The sequence below is a fragment of the Python bivittatus genome, unplaced genomic scaffold, assembly GCF_059951505.1.
Source record: "Python bivittatus isolate LINGU-HERP-01145 unplaced genomic scaffold, Pbiv_v1 ctg000480_np1212, whole genome shotgun sequence".
Taxonomy (NCBI): domain Eukaryota; kingdom Metazoa; phylum Chordata; class Lepidosauria; order Squamata; family Pythonidae; genus Python; species Python bivittatus.
Window position 1 is genome coordinate 92,001,166 of NW_028277075.1, and position 17,941 is coordinate 92,019,106.

Genomic DNA, 17,941 nt, shown 5'->3' on the forward strand with positions numbered 1-17,941 from the left:
AGGCATAACTATTTTCGACATTGAGAAGAACATATACCAGAGAACTCAGTTAATTGACATATACTGCATTTGATCTAATTATGAGATTCTAGTTTGAGGATGGGTCATAATCGATTTTTGGTTCTAGAACGAGCTAGTGAAGGAAAAGAAAGCAGTTCTGAATGGTGGATTACTGATCTATTATAAACTCTTTCTCAGAACCTTGTTTCAGATGTTCTTACTCAAAGATATGTTCAAATTGTCCTCTATGCAGCTGAGTATTTTTTTTTTCTTTTTACTTTATTCCAAGTACTAAATTAAGAGCAAGAGAGGTAAAGGGTGGGAGGTATATTTCTATTAATTTACTAATGACTATCAACTTTGTAAAAGTACCATCAAAGCATTGTGCAATATTGGTATGCTAAGTAACACACACTATTTATGCACCACTGATTCCACAAGGACTCCCAATGCTTTGAAACACCTTTAGAGACAAAGAGCCTCATAAAACAGCTAAAACTGTCAGTCACCAATCCACCCTGGCATCAACATCACAGAGACAATTTTGCAAATTAAAGGCTCTGTTGAAAGAGATGTCAGTCTACCAATGTCATTCAAGTGGATTATGTAATTATGTTTCTGATCATATACTGGAGCAGGGAAGGAAGGAACATGCCTGCTCTTAAAAGTTATTCCTTTTGTATTCATAGAGATGTCTGAAATCTGCTGGTGGCTTGTTGACAGGACTTTGAAATGAACCAAAAAAAGTGTCTGTTTTCCACCAAGTAAACCCAAGGCCTTGGACAAAGGTTTGACAAAGATTTTGTGTCAAATGTCAATTGATGGTTAGCGTGGTAGCTATATTATATTTCAATATGTTTGATAGCTACATGTGGGGAATCATAATCCTCCGCCTCCTCCTCTTCCTCTTCCTCCTCATCTTATTACAGGTTTGCAGACACCATAGAAATATATTTATTAAGGAATATTATATTGTATTAAGATTTATTTATAGCTGTATAAACTGAACAATAAATGTGTATGTGCTAATATAATCAATTTCCATACTTATTAAGTGACATGCATTTATTAAGCTCATTTTTCTTACAGAGTATATCCAACATGAATCATGATAGCACTTCAGTTATTGAGTTGCCAAGTTGTTGGGGTTCAGAATGTCCCAAACATAATGAAAATAAACCCAACAACATAAATATTATCTTCACCTTAGATAATGACCAATTGATCTAGAAGTTCTGTTTCACTACTGACATTTCCCAACACAGTCCCAACATGGTTTCTATTGTCTCAATATAACAATCTATTTCTAGGGATTAATTTTAATTAATTTGTTTCTTTACGATCGGTAATTAAATAAATTACATTGTTCTAGAATGGTAAGCTTAATATAATAAAATTAAAACTCTGATGGCATCTATATTACTCTGCAATGACAGTTAAGCAAAATTTTGCAACTCTCTAGAAAACACCCATTCACTTATCAGCTAAAAGGAGTAGGATAAAGTCTTCTTTTGAACTCCCATGGCAGTTGGTTAATAGAAGTATAATTAAGGCATATGCCAAATAAAAGAGGCATTGAAGAAGGACAACTGATACAACTTCTTTCAGCACGTAGGGCCAGAGATTGAAAAAGCTGCATAGAATCTGCCTTTTAAAACTGATGAAAGTAATACATCGGACCAAGCTAAAGTAAGAGTTCTCCTATCTGTTGGGCAAAGGATGTTGACAAGATAGGAAGCCCCTCAAGGAAGTTTCCTAAATAAGCCTAAGCCATACAAGTTTGGACTAGAGCTTAATTCTTTCCATAAGTCTACAGCATGTCAAAAACCAGCTATTTCAACTATGACAGGGCTGTTTCAAAGCTAAATTAAGAAAGGCCACAGGATTTTATTTTTAGGGAAGTTTCTTTCCCTTTGAAATTCCTTGTAGTTATACATACATCTTGCTAAATTTCAGAACAGCCTATGGAGAGAAGGGGTACAGAGAGGGAAAATGTAAGTGTCCTCCCACCCCAGCACTCTTTTACTTCTGATCACTGCTTTTCTGAAAATAGTGCTGCAATGTAAACAATAAAATAGTGTTTTAACTTCGCATAAACTGTTACCCTTTAATACCTGTGGCCTTGCAGGAAAACTTTGTTTTGTCATCACATGGTCGTATAGTTCCGTTACAACTCTTTTCATCACTGCCATCTTCACAGTCCTTTTCTCCATCACAGCGCCAGAGTTCAGGAATGCAGTTTCTATCTGGGTAGCACTGAAATTCTTTCCCATTGCATCTCCCAAGAGAGGCTATAACTAACATTAAAATATATATATATATATATATATATTGATAATATAGAACTAGTTATATTTTTTTAAAATAATTCATATCCTTTCCAACACACTTCAATTACTCACTCCTTCCAGTCAAGGAAGTGCTATTCAGAATTATATTCTTCTTATAAAGAACCACATTTTGATTATACAGTATAGAGAAGAATCATACTGTACTTAAGCAGAACCATATTTTGATTATACAGATACAATTACACATTAACATACAAGGAGGTAAGTATGGTTATTATCTTTCCACAGAACAGACTATGAACATTGCCGCTTTTGTCCTAAGCAGCTTCCCAGTAACTGATACTTTCCCATTAACCTCATATATGACCATTGTATTCAATCATGTGAATGGAGCCAATACATCCTTCAAAGCAGCAGGTTACAGTTGGATTATGTTGGAGAAAAGTACATACTTGTCAGTTACAATGGATAAGTTTATTTTATATACTGTTCATAGGTTTGCACCAGTGTGAATTTCACTGGAGAAATATAATTGGAACTATTGAAGAAATACAGTGGATATATCCATTTCAACCATCTGAACTATCAAATTGTTATTTGACCAAAGGGACATTCACAGGCTGACTGAACATTTCTATGGAATAAATGTAGAAGAATAGTTCCCCCCCCCCATGACAAAATAGCAGATAATAAAAGACAGAATCTCAGAGAAGAAGAAGAAGAAGAAGAAGAAGAAGAAGAAGAAGAAGAAGAAGAAGAAGGAGGAGGAGGAGGAGGAGGAGGAGGAGGAGGAGGAGGAGGAGGAGGAGGAGGAGGAGGGGGAGGAAAGCTTTCCTGACAAAAGCAGCAAGACAGGACCACAGATTTTCTCATATAACTTGATCCAACACCAAATTGTAAATGTGTGAAGATCCAATTTCCACTCTCAGAGCTTCTAGAAAAGATGAAAAAAAATTATGAAGTGGATTCAGAATTCTCTTTCTGGAGGATTCTGGGCCAAAACCAAACTTTTTTTAAAAAGCCTCCCAAGTGTACTTCAGTGGTCTTCCAGCTTCCCAAATGATAATAGGTATCTTTTTCTCTGTAGGTTATTTTCATTTGCCTGCCTTCATTAACTTCCAACAATATTCAGCATGACTAAAAACAGGAGATATAGGTAGTCCTCGTTTAATGACTGCAATTGGGACTGGCAATCAGTCATTAAGCGAAGTGGTCGCTAAGCGAAACCGCAACTGTGCTTATGATGTTACTTCAGCTTTCCTTTGCTTTGCAGACCTGCAAATGTCATAAACGCAAGAATTGTTGTAAAGTTACTTTTTCATGAACTTCCGGGGGAGGCATGGCAAACTGAAGACATCTCCATCAAAGTGGAGCTGACAATCATGGCAAAGACTGAAGAACCAGTCAGTAGACCAGTTCTTTGGATCCGCTCAGGACAAGAAGATTAGATAATACCCATATGTGTTCCAGACAGTAGCTTCTCGTGAGGAGACCACAAAACAGCTGTCTTCTGTGGGTTTGAGCCCTGGGAGACATAGGGATTAGCTATCTTGCTCACAACTGTGGCAGAGACCTTCAAAATGACAAGTTTGAAAAGTCAGCGGGTGAGTTTAGCTTCAACTCTGAACAAAAGAAAAAATAATTATACACTTAAGAACTTAAAGAATTTGAAATAAACAACAAAGAGCTAAATAAGATTTTGATCTAAGAAAGTTATAAATGGATTAAAGGTCCAGGTAAATTTGTAATATTGACTTTTACTATAAGATTTTGGAATTAACTATAAAAATAAATAGCTTCTCATGGGAATCAGATTTATCTTGGCTATCTTAGGTTATTGTAAGTCATAACAAAGGTAAGCAACTTTATGATTTTAGAAACTGGACACTAGAGGGAACTAAAGAAGCGGGGGGAAGCCTACTTTTGGTATTGGTTAGTATTGGGATTTACAAAATGACAGAAAACATCATAATACTGGAAATATTAAAGGAGATCTTTGAAGAATGGAGCCAGAAATTAGTAGCTACAATATCAACAATAATGATGTCTGACTCTGGATAGACTATGTCCAAAAGATGTTAATGAGGGAATGACAGGTGTGGAACAAATTTTGTCTGACAAGACAGAGAAGGTACCAAAAGTGGCACTACAAATGACAAGCCAATAGAATGATTTGGAAAAGGACACTTTACTGGCTATATAAAGGAAGCTGGCTGAAGTTTTAAAATTTAAAGGGGAAATGCAAATGACAAACCAAGAGAATGACCTGAAAAATATTTTCTTATTGGATCTACAAAAGAGGCTTGTTAAACTCTTGAAGAACTCTGTGCAATGGGGTAAGGAATTGAAGAGAAATCAAATCCTATGACAATATTTGAATGGATTAAAGATTAAGACTATCAGAAGTAAAAGGAAGGAATATAAAGCTGATTTATTTGATCAAGGTTAAAATAAGACATTGTTTGCAAAGCTCTGGCAACTTTTTATGGACTTTTTGCTGACACCAGGATTGAAAAGGTGATGTTTTATGGATTTGCTTATAGATAAGGGATGAGATATGGGATGAAGAGATATCTGTTTGTAACTCTATAGGAGGTGAAGAGATACTCAATTTGTCTATACCTGTTATAATGAAGGTTGGAAATCACTTCTTTATATATTTCTTTTCTTCTTCTTCTTCATTATATTCTTTCTTTTGTTTCTTCTTTCTTTTTCTTGCACTTTTTTTCTTTCTATTCTCTTTTCTTTAAGTTTAGTTTGTATTAGTTTTTATTATTATAATCAAAATCCTTAATAAAAAAATATAGTAAAGTCACTTTTTCATCACTGTCGTAACTATGAATGGTCACTAAACAAGGCAGTCACTAAACGAGGATTACCTGTACCTCTGGTGAAACAGCAGACTAGACTTAGAATTCTTATGTAAGGGTAATAATCTCTAAAAGACCAACCAAAACCAAAGGAGTTTTATTTCAGGGAGCCTCATCAAACACACTATAGATAACCTCACTTAATGGCCATTCATTCAGCAACCGTTTGAAGTTACAAATGAATGAATGGTAGTTACAACTGGTCCTTGAGATTAAGGCCACTGCGGTACCCCCATGGTCATGTGATCAAAATTCAGGCACTTGGCCCACATTTACACACTTCAATGCCCCACACCTGCCTATCTCCCCCCATCTCTGCCTTTTTGGCTGCTCTGTACTCTTCCACTGCTGCTCACCCCTGCCACCCCCTGCTGCCCTCAGCTGACCTTCATCATCTTCTTCCTCTCACTGCTGGCCCGGGATTTAGGTGTTAGGCAAGGGCATGGCCCCAGGATATGCATGGCAAGTGCAGCAGGGCAGTGGAGCCTCATTTGCCAAAGGGAGTTCACTGGGCCCAGCTGGGTAGGAGGTAGTAGGATGGAGCCAGCAGTTTGCACAGGGTAGGAGAAGCATGAGGTCCTCACCTAATGACAGCACGGTCCTCACCTAATGATCACAACCAGGACTACTGGAACTGCTGTTGCTAAGCAGCAGTTATGTGATGTTTTACCTAATGACCACTTTGCTTAGTGACAGAAATCCCAGTCCCAATTACAGTTGTTAAGCGAGAACTACCTGCACTGAGTAAGATCTTCAACTCTAGTTTGCTGCAAAGGAACCCAACTCTTATTCCTTGTTCTGCAGCTTCCCAAACCAGAGCTGGCTGCTAAGCTTTACTGTGAAAAAAATTGTTCTGGAAAATGATTACATCCAAGAAATTGGAAGAAATCCAGCTCCAAAGGACAACAACTCAGGACAGACAAGGTAAAAGAACTAAGGGTGAGCATATAAGGCCTACACTTTGAGAGGCTAATAGTGATTTCCTTTTGCTCCATTATTTGGTACAGAATAAGCTACAAAAGCAATTTTGCTTTTTGCAATCCACTTAGTGGACCAAAATAAAAACGTATTGCTCTCTGGAAAAACTAAACAAAACAGAATCCTGACGTTGCAATTTGCAGCAGTTGCATAGATAGTCACACAGTAAGTGAAACACTGGAAGTCTTAATGACTCTATAGGGTTGATTAAGCAGACAGGTATCAGTTCAAAATATATTTATTTATGTCTGTTAGTCTGGTTTTAGAAAAGATGAATGTATCCATTTTGATCCGTTATCTCTTTACCGTTTTGCTTAAATGATAACAAACTTATTCTTTTTGCAATTTGTACAGATAAGCATCTACTGGACAGAAATTACCTATATATAATTTAATCATACTAATTAAAGATAAAACCCTGAAGGTACTTCATGCTAAAATTGGAACTTCAAATTAAATTACCTAAACCATTTTCTATAAATATAGATCTCATATTTTCACCATGTAAATAATACTAAATTCAATATACCATCATTCAAGGCATGAAATGTTTCTTTTTTTTTATGGTATTTGCAAACTATTACTTTAAAAAAGGAAACATACTTTTTAATTGCTCATTTATTTTAATCAGTCTCTTGGTCCTGAGAAAATCAGAAAATTGTTGGAATGAAGCAATCTTTTAAAATGTTGCTCATAGGCTAAAAGAACTCCAAGGCTACTCACAGCTATTTTACAAAAATGCTTAATACCGTAAATGTGGTTTTCACAAGCTTTACTTCGTAATTTCTCCTAGTTCTCTTTCAAGTGATATATTTTGAATCTGTCATGTTACTTTTGGGACTATTTTGGTCAATTCTCTTTCAAAGCCATCACACCATTAAGTTTGAAAGCAAGGATGAATAAATGTTTGGAACTTCACAGCTTCACAGTAAGTGCCCTGAAGACTACATGAATCAAATTCCACAATACAGAATTCAAATTTTATATTTCAGACATATTAGCATGCAAGAAACATCTGCTTCTAGTTCAAGAATACTGTAATAAGACTATAATTACAAATTATGACATACTTCAATTATTATGCATTGTTCCTTTCAAAACTTTTAATGTACTTCATACAACTTTCAGGTGAAGCTGTCATAAACCTCCTTTTTCTTGTCCCATTGCATCTCTTCTTTCAGGAATGCAGCTCTTTTTATGAAAACAGTTCCCTCTCCTGAAAACTTAGGTTTAGACATCTTTTTGTCCCTTAATTTCTCAGTAGGGCCTTACTGTGACTTCAAGAATGATACACTTTGTTTTGATTTGTTCTTCCACTAAGAATTGCCACTCTGTTTCTTGTGTTTCTAACAAATACTAGAGAACTGACAGGTATAATTCTTTATTGTCAGCACAAGACTAGTGATACATTCTGAAGGGTACAAGCTCATAATGACAATTTATATACACCTTCCTTCCTCCCACAAAAAGCAACAATGCATAGCATAATACACCTTTACTGAGATCAATAGGACTGCAAATTGTGAAGTCCAGTAAACAATAGCAAAAGACCCTTACCATATTGAAGTGCTAAGCATTTGCCTCTAATTATAAATGTTAATAATTTGTCTGGGAAGTTTTTAAAATATACTAAGTATTCCTTAAAAATGGAAGTAAAAATCGATCCTCAGTTTATTTTCCTCAGAGTTTGATCTGCTATATCCTCTGTCACAAATAAATACAGACCAAGTAATATTTCTTTTGCGTCAACTTGACTTCCGCAAAACCTGACTGCATGTATACTTAACATCCATGTATTTTTTCTTGGCAAAAATACATCAGTGCTTTACTGTTGCCTTTTTTACATGCCCAAACCAAAAAAAAAAAGGGGGGGAGGGTAGATCATCATCAAGTATTCTGGCAATTTCACAGATGACATAATCATTATAGTCTTAAAAAACAAAAGCCCAGAACTGTTATCCCTTATGTTTTTCCTCCACTGCTCATCAGAGTCCTCAGCTTCTTGGCCTTTTCTCCTGAACAATGAAATATCATTGTGCAGTTGTCATTAGCATACCATTACCTCATTTCTCTCTTTCTTTCTCTTCTGTAACTCTATGTCTTTCCTCCTTGAATCAATTTTAGTTTTAAAAATTTGCCCTTTATGTACGTAGATGTATGAAATCTGTTAATCAGACCAGGGACTAGGTAGAATGTTGAAGTCCAACTCCAATCAGTCTTAGCCAGCATGGCAAATTATGAACATTGGTATCTATAAGAAGCCACAGTAATGTCATGTGAATCCTGAAGTTACTGGGCAATTGATTCAGTTTATGCTATTTGTGTGATGATAGCATGATGCACATGACATGATCTATCCCCTTACCTCTCTTGCGGATGCCTGTGATGATGAGGAATAAAGGAACTGGCAGTCAATAACATTTGGAGGATCATACATTGCCAGTCCTGACCTAGTCCAAAGCTCCAAATATTAATCATTTGTCTCTTCAATGCATATTGAATATTTCCATTTGAAATGGAAATAAGAGATGTAAATATTCCTCTCCTAGGTATATAACATTATAGTGTGCATTGAAGTGTATCAAGGTACAGTATTGTGCAAAGGTTTTAGGCAGGTGTGAAAAAATGCTGTAAAGTAAGTATGCTTTCAAAAATGTATGTTGTAATTGTTTATGTTTATCAATTTACAAAATGCAAAGTGACCAAACAGAAGAGAAATCTAAATCAAATCAATATTTGGTGTGACTACCCTTTAGCTTCAAACCAGGATCAATTGCGCACTTGCGCACTTTGTACACTTGCACAAAGTCAGGGATCTTGTAGGATTAGAGTCAGGTGTGTGATTAACCAATTATACCAAGCAGGTGCTAATGATCATCAATTTCATATGTAGGTTGAAACACAGTCATTAACTGAAACAGAAACAGCTGTGTAGGAGGATTAAAACTCTGCTACTAAGGTGAGGTTGTGGAAGACAGTTTCATGTAACAGGTCATACATCATGGCAAGAATGAGCACAGCAACAAGTCATAAGGTAGTTATACTGCATCAGCAAGGTCTCTCCCAGGCAAACATTTCAAAGCAGACTGGGGTTTCAAGATGTGCTGTTCAAGATCTTTTGAAGAAGCACAAAGAAATGGGCAACGTTGAAGACTGTAGACACAGTGGTTGGCCAAGGGAACTTAATGCAGCATGTGGAAGACACATTATGCTTACTTCCCTTTGACAATGGAAGATGCCCAGCAGTGCCATCAGCACAGAACTGGCAGAAACCAGTGGGACCCAGGTATACCCATCTACTGTCTGGAGAGGTCTGGCCATAAGTGGTCTTCATGGAAGAATTGTGGCCAAAAAGCCATACCTCTGACATGGAAACAAGGCTAAGAGACTCAACTATGCACAAAAACATAGGAACTGGGGTGCAGAAAAATGGCAGCAGGTGCTTTGGACTGATGAGTCAAAATTTGAAAGATTTGGCTGTAGCAGGAGGCAGTTTGTTTGCCAAAGGGCTGGAGGACGGTAAAATAATGAGTGTTTGCAGGCAACAGTGAAGTATGGTGGAGATTCTTTGCAAGTTTGGGGCTGCATTTCTGCAAACAGAGTTGGAGATTTGGTCAGGATCAATGGCGTCCTCAGTGCTGAGAAATACAGGCAGATACTTATCCATCATGCCATACCATCAGGGAGGCGTGTGATTGGCCCCAAATTTATTCTGCAGCAGGACAACGACCCCAAACATACAGCCAATGTCATTAAGAACTCTCTTCAGCGTAAAGAAGAACACGGAGTCCTGGAAGTGAGGGTTTGGCCCCCAGAGAGCCGTGATCTCAATATCATTGAGTCTCTCTGGGATTACATGAAGAGAGAGAAGGATCTGAAGCAGCCTACATCCACAGGAGATCTGTGGTTAGTTCTCCAAGATGTTTGGAACAACTTACCTGCTGAGTTTCTTCAAAACGTGTGTGTAAGTGTACCTAGAAAAACTGATGCTGTTTTGAAAGCAAAGGGTGGTCACACCAAATTATGATTTGGGTTTTTCTTCTGTTTGCTTACTTTGCATTTGGTACATTGATAAACAATTACAATATATATTTTTGAAAGCATTCTTACTTTACAGCATTTTTTCACACCTGTCTAAAACTTTTGCACAGTGCTGTATGTATGGTGAACTTAATTTTACAGAGTTGTAAAACTGATTTCTAAACAAGATGTTTATGGTGGCTTAACATCAAGTAAAAATATAGACTATGGACAATTTAAGTTGTTTTTACTAATATTTAAAGAGACATTCAAGTGATATTAAAAGTATCAGCTTGAGAGAAAACTACAAGGCAAAAATGTGTTATATTTTAAGGCTATCTGAGGTTTTCTTCTACATAAAACACACTGGGAAAAATGATCTATTGCTCTAAACTACAATTATATAATAGAGTTGTTTCATTTAAATTAAAGGATTTTCATTATTGAAAATGTTCCAACTATTGAAAATTGCTACTGATACATGTAGCCATCAATGAAACTGAAACTACTGAATTAGGATTGCATGTGCAATGACTGTTTACATTTCTGAACTGAAACAACAATATAATTATTGAAATCTGTTCATGCTTACTTGAGTGTAAATTGCATTGGAAATAATAGGACTTACTTCCAAGCAAGCATATGCAGGATTGCATTTTTATTCTTTCCAAAGCAATGGAATATTGGAAGGACATTATGCAATGGATCTAGAATTCTGTCTGTCTGTATGAGCATAAGCAAGATAGCTCTGAAAAAACAAAATAAAACAAGAACAATTTGGTGTGGTGGAAGAACCTGCAGGTTCAAAAATGAACTGGACCAGCCAGTGACTACTGTATGGAGAACAAAGAACCAGTAAAAATCTTCCAATTCATCCCAAGCCAGGGGGGAAGGGGGAGAGAGCAGTTAGGTAACAGCTTGGAATGGTACCAACTTCTCCATACTTAGTCCCCTCCCCCTTTCCTTCCTGGACATGTGACCCTGAGTAGAGCATATGCAGCCTACTCCAGATCTCTCAAAACATACATACCCCCAAAAACACTTAAGGAGAGAACAGAAATACATACCAGCCTACACAGAAGCAAGCCACGTGCACCCACCCTGATTAGGCCTTCTCTCTCTCTCACACACACACACGCACAGAAACTTAGTCCATGGGGAAAGCATGTTGCTTTGTAACACAGAAGAAAATACAGACACCTCCTATGGCCGCTGCTGGTAAAGAATTCCAGAGGCCATGCACTGCATGCTTTCTCTAACTTATTAATATTATTTATATATGTAAATGTTGCACGTTACTGAAAACATTTTAAGGTTCCTTTCAATGTAAGCATTATCATCCAAAAGATTTAACGACAAACTGGTTAAGCATCAGATAGACTACTGACTGCAAGGAGAAGAAGACACTTATGTGTTCTTTTCAGAGGCTGCACTTATTCCTATGAATCTCAGACATACTCTTTTTCAATTAAAGCTTTGAAAAGTGTTAAGCAGAGCAAAATGTTCATTTATCACATTTCAGAGTGTTGAAAGCATTGTTGAAATGTATCTGATAACTTGTCTGACACAAAGAATATGATAAAAAAAAATCCAGTGCTTTGGTATATTTTCATGATTCAAATTCTGCTTGAACAAATGATATGAAGTAAAGAATCTATAGCAAATACCAGTTGGGATCATCATCATTACAGAGACTGCTATATCAAAATATGCATTTTTTCAGACTGATAACTTATTCTAGTACCCAGACTATCCCTGAACAACTGTATTAGTACCCCATATGCACATTCAGTCCAAGCAGACTGAAAAGACACTATATTTTAATGTCCTGATATGAGCTAAATTCTTCACCTCACCTTTTAAGATTGCAGATGATGATGATGATGATTCCCTTTCTGGCATGTATTTAAAATATTATAGCAGAATATTTTAACATGATATTCTTTTCCTCTGCTTTTTATTTAATAGAAATTCATATTATAAACTACACCTTTGAAACTTGCACTGCTATATTGTTTTAGTGAACTAAAGCAAAGTCATACTAAAAATCAGGACTGGCTCAAATGATTTTTCTGCATTCCCTCCGTCATCATGCATAGCACAAAAGTACTTTTCCCTTTCCCAGACAGTAAAATACAATATCTAATCATAAACCAAGAAACTACCAGCATGCTTCCCTTTCATTACTACCCAAACACAGCTGCTGATAGTTCATAGCTCACTCTCTGTGTATTAGACCTAAAGGATGAATGAATTTTTTACTATGGTCAAAAAGTGTAACCTAAAACATATTCCCTGACATGTTTCATAAATACATGGCATACACACACACATAAACACACATATACCCACATACGCCACTCATTGCTATGTACATATTTTGTACAAATGCCATAATTAAGTAGGAAAAAAAATCTGTATATGCATCATCTTATTGAGCAGAAATCATGAACCTGACAATGATGTAGTCTGACAGTGCATTCACAAGCTTTTTACTAGAAGTTGGGAGGAGAGTAGAAAATACTGACCTTCCTTGGTGCAATTTGGCTTAGTTTCATCACTGAAATCTCCACAGTCATTGTCTCCATCACAAGTCCAGTGACCTGGAATGCACCGGCCAGTAGAGCACCTGAACTGGTTGTCAAAACATGAATGAAGACAGCCCAGCTCATCACTCCCATCACCACAGTCATTATCTGTAAAAATGTGCAGGTATTTTATTCAGGTCTGTGTATTATTGTATTCAATAACTAAGCAGAAAGCAGAATAGATTCAGCTTTGTATTTCCTTCAGTTTTGTAAACCCTTACTTCATATTCTACTCTCCATTCAAGAATGGAGTTAATGTATGCTCAGCAAAGTAACATTTGTAAGATGGTGAAGGTGTAGAGAGTATATAGATTTTAAATGGAATTGTAACAATGAGCTCTCATTTACCAAAACATACTAATAAGCTTTTTTTAAAAAAATTGTGGAAAAGGAAACAAATGAGAAAGATATTTTGCTCAGAAGCTATAATTCAGACTAGTAAATTCTTGTGGATTGTACAGAGATTGTTTGCTGATTGTTTGTGTATTACCACCCGTTCTGACTGTAAGCCAAACTGGCCTCTGCCCCAGAATATCTAGAATAGTCTTAAAAACAGAAGTTAGGTTTGATCTAATGGTAGACCATGAGGGCAGACTACAATGGCCAAGGCAGAGAGTAATGAATATGATTAACAAAAACAATATCTCACCAGATAATAATTATAATAAATTGAGAACTCAATACCTGTGCAGCCAAACAGAATCTTACAGTGGGTAGTGTTATGCAAGATATAAAAGACATTGCACAGAAGCTCTTCATCTGTGCTTCCCGGAAATCTTGTCTAATATTCAGGATGTAAGCGGGAATTCTTTTATGAATAGGTTTCATTTTCTATTTCTATTAATTTTCTATTAAAGTTAATCTTTGTTTTCAGATGGTCAATGAGCTCAGCTTGGAAAGTAACAAAGGACTGCTTCTCTGTCATTGTGATTCTTTGGGTGGCTAATTATGTGTTTATCCAACCCACACCTTTGCAGACCATCTTTGTAAAACATTCCACAGCTGAGTATTGAGGCAGTGTCTTCTATTGTACAGGCTGTCCTGGAAAAAAAATGCAAACACCAGCACTATTCCAGTGCTAACACAGTACCTCAGAGAAAAACAGACCACCTTAGGAAGGGAGGAAGGGATATGCAAAGGTAGAGATGATCATTTGAAAATCCAGAGTAACTATCAGCATAAGATAACAGGTGCATGGGTTCAAAGGCAGGGCTTCTTGGTAACAGCCTCCAAACTGTGAAAACATTGTCCCCAGAGGTACATCATTGCATTCTGGAAGGCCCTTAAAATAATTTTATTTCCCTGAAACTTTGGCTTGTAGTGAGGTTTTGAACAACCATCTGTATTGATTATTGATTACTACTGTTAATTGTTGTATTATTATGTTTTTATGGGATTGATTATTGTTGTTTTTCACCTTATTGTGTCTTTTTAGTTGGGGCAGTTTTCAGATATTGTAAAATAAGTAAAACGACAATAAATATCTTTTGTGTCACATACATATGAGAGAATAGCAAGCTTACTTCATGGAACTGGAGTAATGAATTGCCTCCTGCCATGCCAAAGAAGTTGGCAGATCTGGCTCAGACCCCCAAAGGGCAAGTATAACATTCACAGCTTTTGTATTATGCTATATGACTGGGGGAGGGCACCATTTGTTACTCCTTCTCAGGCAGTCAAATCATTTAAGCCAGCCCTGATTTTCAGTATGACTTTGTCTTAATTAAACACAGCTATATATCCGTCAGTGTCATTAGCTTTAATTCCTTTTCTATTATGTTCTGCAAATAGCTTTAGACAAAAGAATGGGGGCCAAGTAAGTGTTTGGCTTCTCACCTAGAGTTACAAACATGAGGTAAGCTTAAAGATATGAACAAGGAGGCTGGAAGGCCTTGCAGGGAACAAAACTTTGACAAAATATTTGTACAGCAAGAACCAAAACACAGAGTGATGAAAAGTCTGGGAAATACATTCAAGATCCTGGACATACTGTATGCTGGATTCTAATGATATTTTAACTATTACATGCTTAACAATACCTGAGGCAACAAAGGTGGAATATACTCCACTGGATGCTACTATCACGGTGATATAAGAGGAATGATGGTCCTAGCATGCTAGGAGGCATGGTCCTGCCAAAGCAATGAATGTGGGAATGTTCTATAATCTTTATCTTCAGTGATGCAAACCCATGTATGCATGATGCCACAGTAGGTAGTTCAGTTATTATTTTTATGTATCCTTATATATTATGTGTGGCTCCCTATTTTGTTAAGTAAGATAAATACTGTTTTATTTTACTTTGTGGTTTAGGGCATTCTGGGCACACATATTTTCATTCAATATATTGTAATCTGTGGGATAGTAATAATGGGAGGCTGACCATAACAGGTCAATTAAACTCCACCATCAATTTCTTTTTTGTGTAAATACAGAAGTATAGAGTAATAAGTAAAATAAGTGATATAAGCAATAAGTGAGTCAGGCTTATACGTATAAATATACAAACAGCATACACAATATCAAAAATATTTTAATTGACAGGAGACATAATGGTTTAAAGAGCATTTTGTCCTGTTGCTTCTTCAAGGAGAAGTGGAAATTCAGAAATCAATAAGACAATCCTATGCATTATAGTCACATGATTAATCATTAAATGCTTTAGTAAATATTTATCTTCAAAACACTAGGTCACTTTTATAAGATTTAATCAAATGAATTTTTCTCATTCCTAATATGTAAAGTGATTTGGATGCTAATATGGAACATATTACATGAAACATGACAAGTAACAGGTAACATGAAAGCTAACTCCCACCACCACCACATGAAACTTCCAGCCTTAGCCACTTCAGGGTTGGCTATGTTACAGGGAAGCTGAATAAGAAGATCCCCAAAAGTTAGGCAGAAACATTATTTGTAACTAGAGCTAAACCACTGATTCTTACCTGCATCACAATGCCACTTGCTACTAATACATCTTCCATTATTACATATAAAATGAACCAGTGGGTCACAGGTTGGGAATTCTGCAAGGAAAAAAAAAGCTTAATATATATTTACTACAATATACCGGCATCTATTATTTCATAAATTCTCAGAAAGAACTGTTATTGCATTACTAGCTGTGTCAACTAGATATTATGTCATCATTAGATGACATAATATCTAGTTGACACAGCTAGTAATGTAATAACACAAAAAAGTAATTTGTATGAATATAACATAATGTGTATATGAATATAAAATACATTGAAAGAAAATGAGTAAAAATTCTTTGCTAAAGCATTAGGCACAAATGTATTTGATAATACAAGTTCCTAAACTGTTACTTTAAAGAAATTTCAGATATTCCTGGTAGGCATTGCCTTTCTTAGTACAGTAAAAGTATACAGAACCCTAAGTCTTGAAAATACCACAAGAATCGTAACTGCTTCATAGCCTGCAGTGATTTGGTGCCCCTTTGGGGCAATGGTATGATTCTCAAATAATGTTTTATAGCTATTACCACAAAAATAGTTTGATGTTTATCATAATATCTGTGATCTTGTGCATTAAAAAATAAAACAAAAACAAATTAAATAAAGAATTAAGAAGGAAACTAAAAACAGAAATAGCATCATAACAAAGAAGTCAAGTCACCAGTGTTGTATCATGACACTGCATGTTAAGCTCAAAATGAAGGTGGATGCAAGAAAGTTTTATAAAGTCACTGGGCAGCTTTAGTGTGGTGCTGTTTTTGCCGTGGGATTATCCAATTATCCCATGGGTAATAAGAAATGAGTATCAACAATGACCTATCAGAACCCTGCCCCCTTCCTGAAACTGAAGGGACAGGAAGAGCTCTGAGACCCTGAACACTGAGGAAAGTATAATTTTGTGAATTTGAGAAACAGCGGTAGCACTATGGTATTGCAGAGATCAGATTTAACTATGATTTGGAGTGTACAGAGCATCCTTGTAACACTTGTCTTGAATGCTTTAAAAAATCTGTGTGGACTCAGCTGGTACATAATCCTGAGAAATTACATATTTGGTTTAAGATAATCCTGACCATTTCTACCTGCATGCCCATGCACACTTCAAATCCAAAGTTGTCCTTAGAATTTGGATTTCTGCACCATGCTAGCCAGTTGCAAACAGATTTTAAATTATGTAAGAATCAAACTTATTTCTCCACATCTGCTTATGCACTGAGAGGTATTGATAAAAAAACAATTGCAGTGCAGTGGAAAATTAGGAAGCCTCTGTGAACAGAGCTAATGGAAATGAAGCAAGCTAAGCACAAAAACATCTGGGGTGACAGGCATGTGCAAAGAAATGTGTATGTCATTATACCACTTTACAAACTCTACCCCTTATGTACGTGTGCAACATCACAATACAAGTATGAAAGGACAGGACTTATGTTGTTACATCACAATACATATTCTATCACTTTGGCATCACTGTGGTTAGGAACAGTCACCTATGGCTAAGCATCATAATGTTCAGAGGTCCCAAGGGGCCAAAGATACTTCCCTTGGTATGTACCAAGTTCACTTTCCACTCTGAATTTTTACCAATTCTTTTAGTTAATACAAATAAATCCATACATAGGAAGCTGCTAGCTTCCATCATCATTATTATTCCCAAGACTGCCTCTGAGCCTCACAAAAGACTCACAAACATTCTTAGAAAATAAAATGTGAGTAGCTGCCCATTCCCCAGACAAAGATAAGCTGGGGAAGCTAAAGCCTTTGGGAGGTGAGGGTTACGGTGATGTTTGGTATAACCTCTCTCCTTTATGACTGGTTACATATTACCCTAGTGACTTTTTGGTGAATGCCCAAGGGTAGCATGCTGTCAAAATTTCAAATATACCCACCCGTCCAAAAATGGTGCTTAGTCCAGCATTACAGCACACTATTACCTATATTGGGTCAAAATAAGATTAACATGACAAAACCCATTTTCAGGAAAACAGACCATAGAAGAACAGGACAATGCGCTTGGATTTTCTGTATTACTTAGGTATAATTGAAGAAAAATAAAACAGTAAACAAATGTTCAGTGTCAGTTATTGAAAGTACTTGAAGGTCATGTTCTACTGAAAAACCAATAATTTTCAAATATGTTTATGGTAGACTGATTTAATACATGACCCTTCTATTCATGTAATAAAAATATACTAAAAATATATTTTGAAAGGTCA

The 17,941-nt window shown here is 36.3% G+C and overlaps 1 protein-coding gene across 1 annotated transcript in view; it reads right to left on the reverse strand.

The window, feature by feature from the left end:
* Positions 1–17,941, reverse strand: part of LRP1B (LDL receptor related protein 1B) — a 715,984-nt gene that overhangs the window by 308,496 nt on the left and 389,547 nt on the right. The window contains exons 20-22 of the mRNA XM_088145133.1: positions 15,696–15,776; positions 12,688–12,855; positions 2,115–2,297 (exon numbers count right to left, since the gene is read on the reverse strand). Of these exons, the coding sequence (XP_088001259.1) occupies positions 2,115–2,297; positions 12,688–12,855; positions 15,696–15,776 (432 nt within the window). The remainder of the gene's footprint in view (positions 1–2,114; positions 2,298–12,687; positions 12,856–15,695; positions 15,777–17,941) is intronic.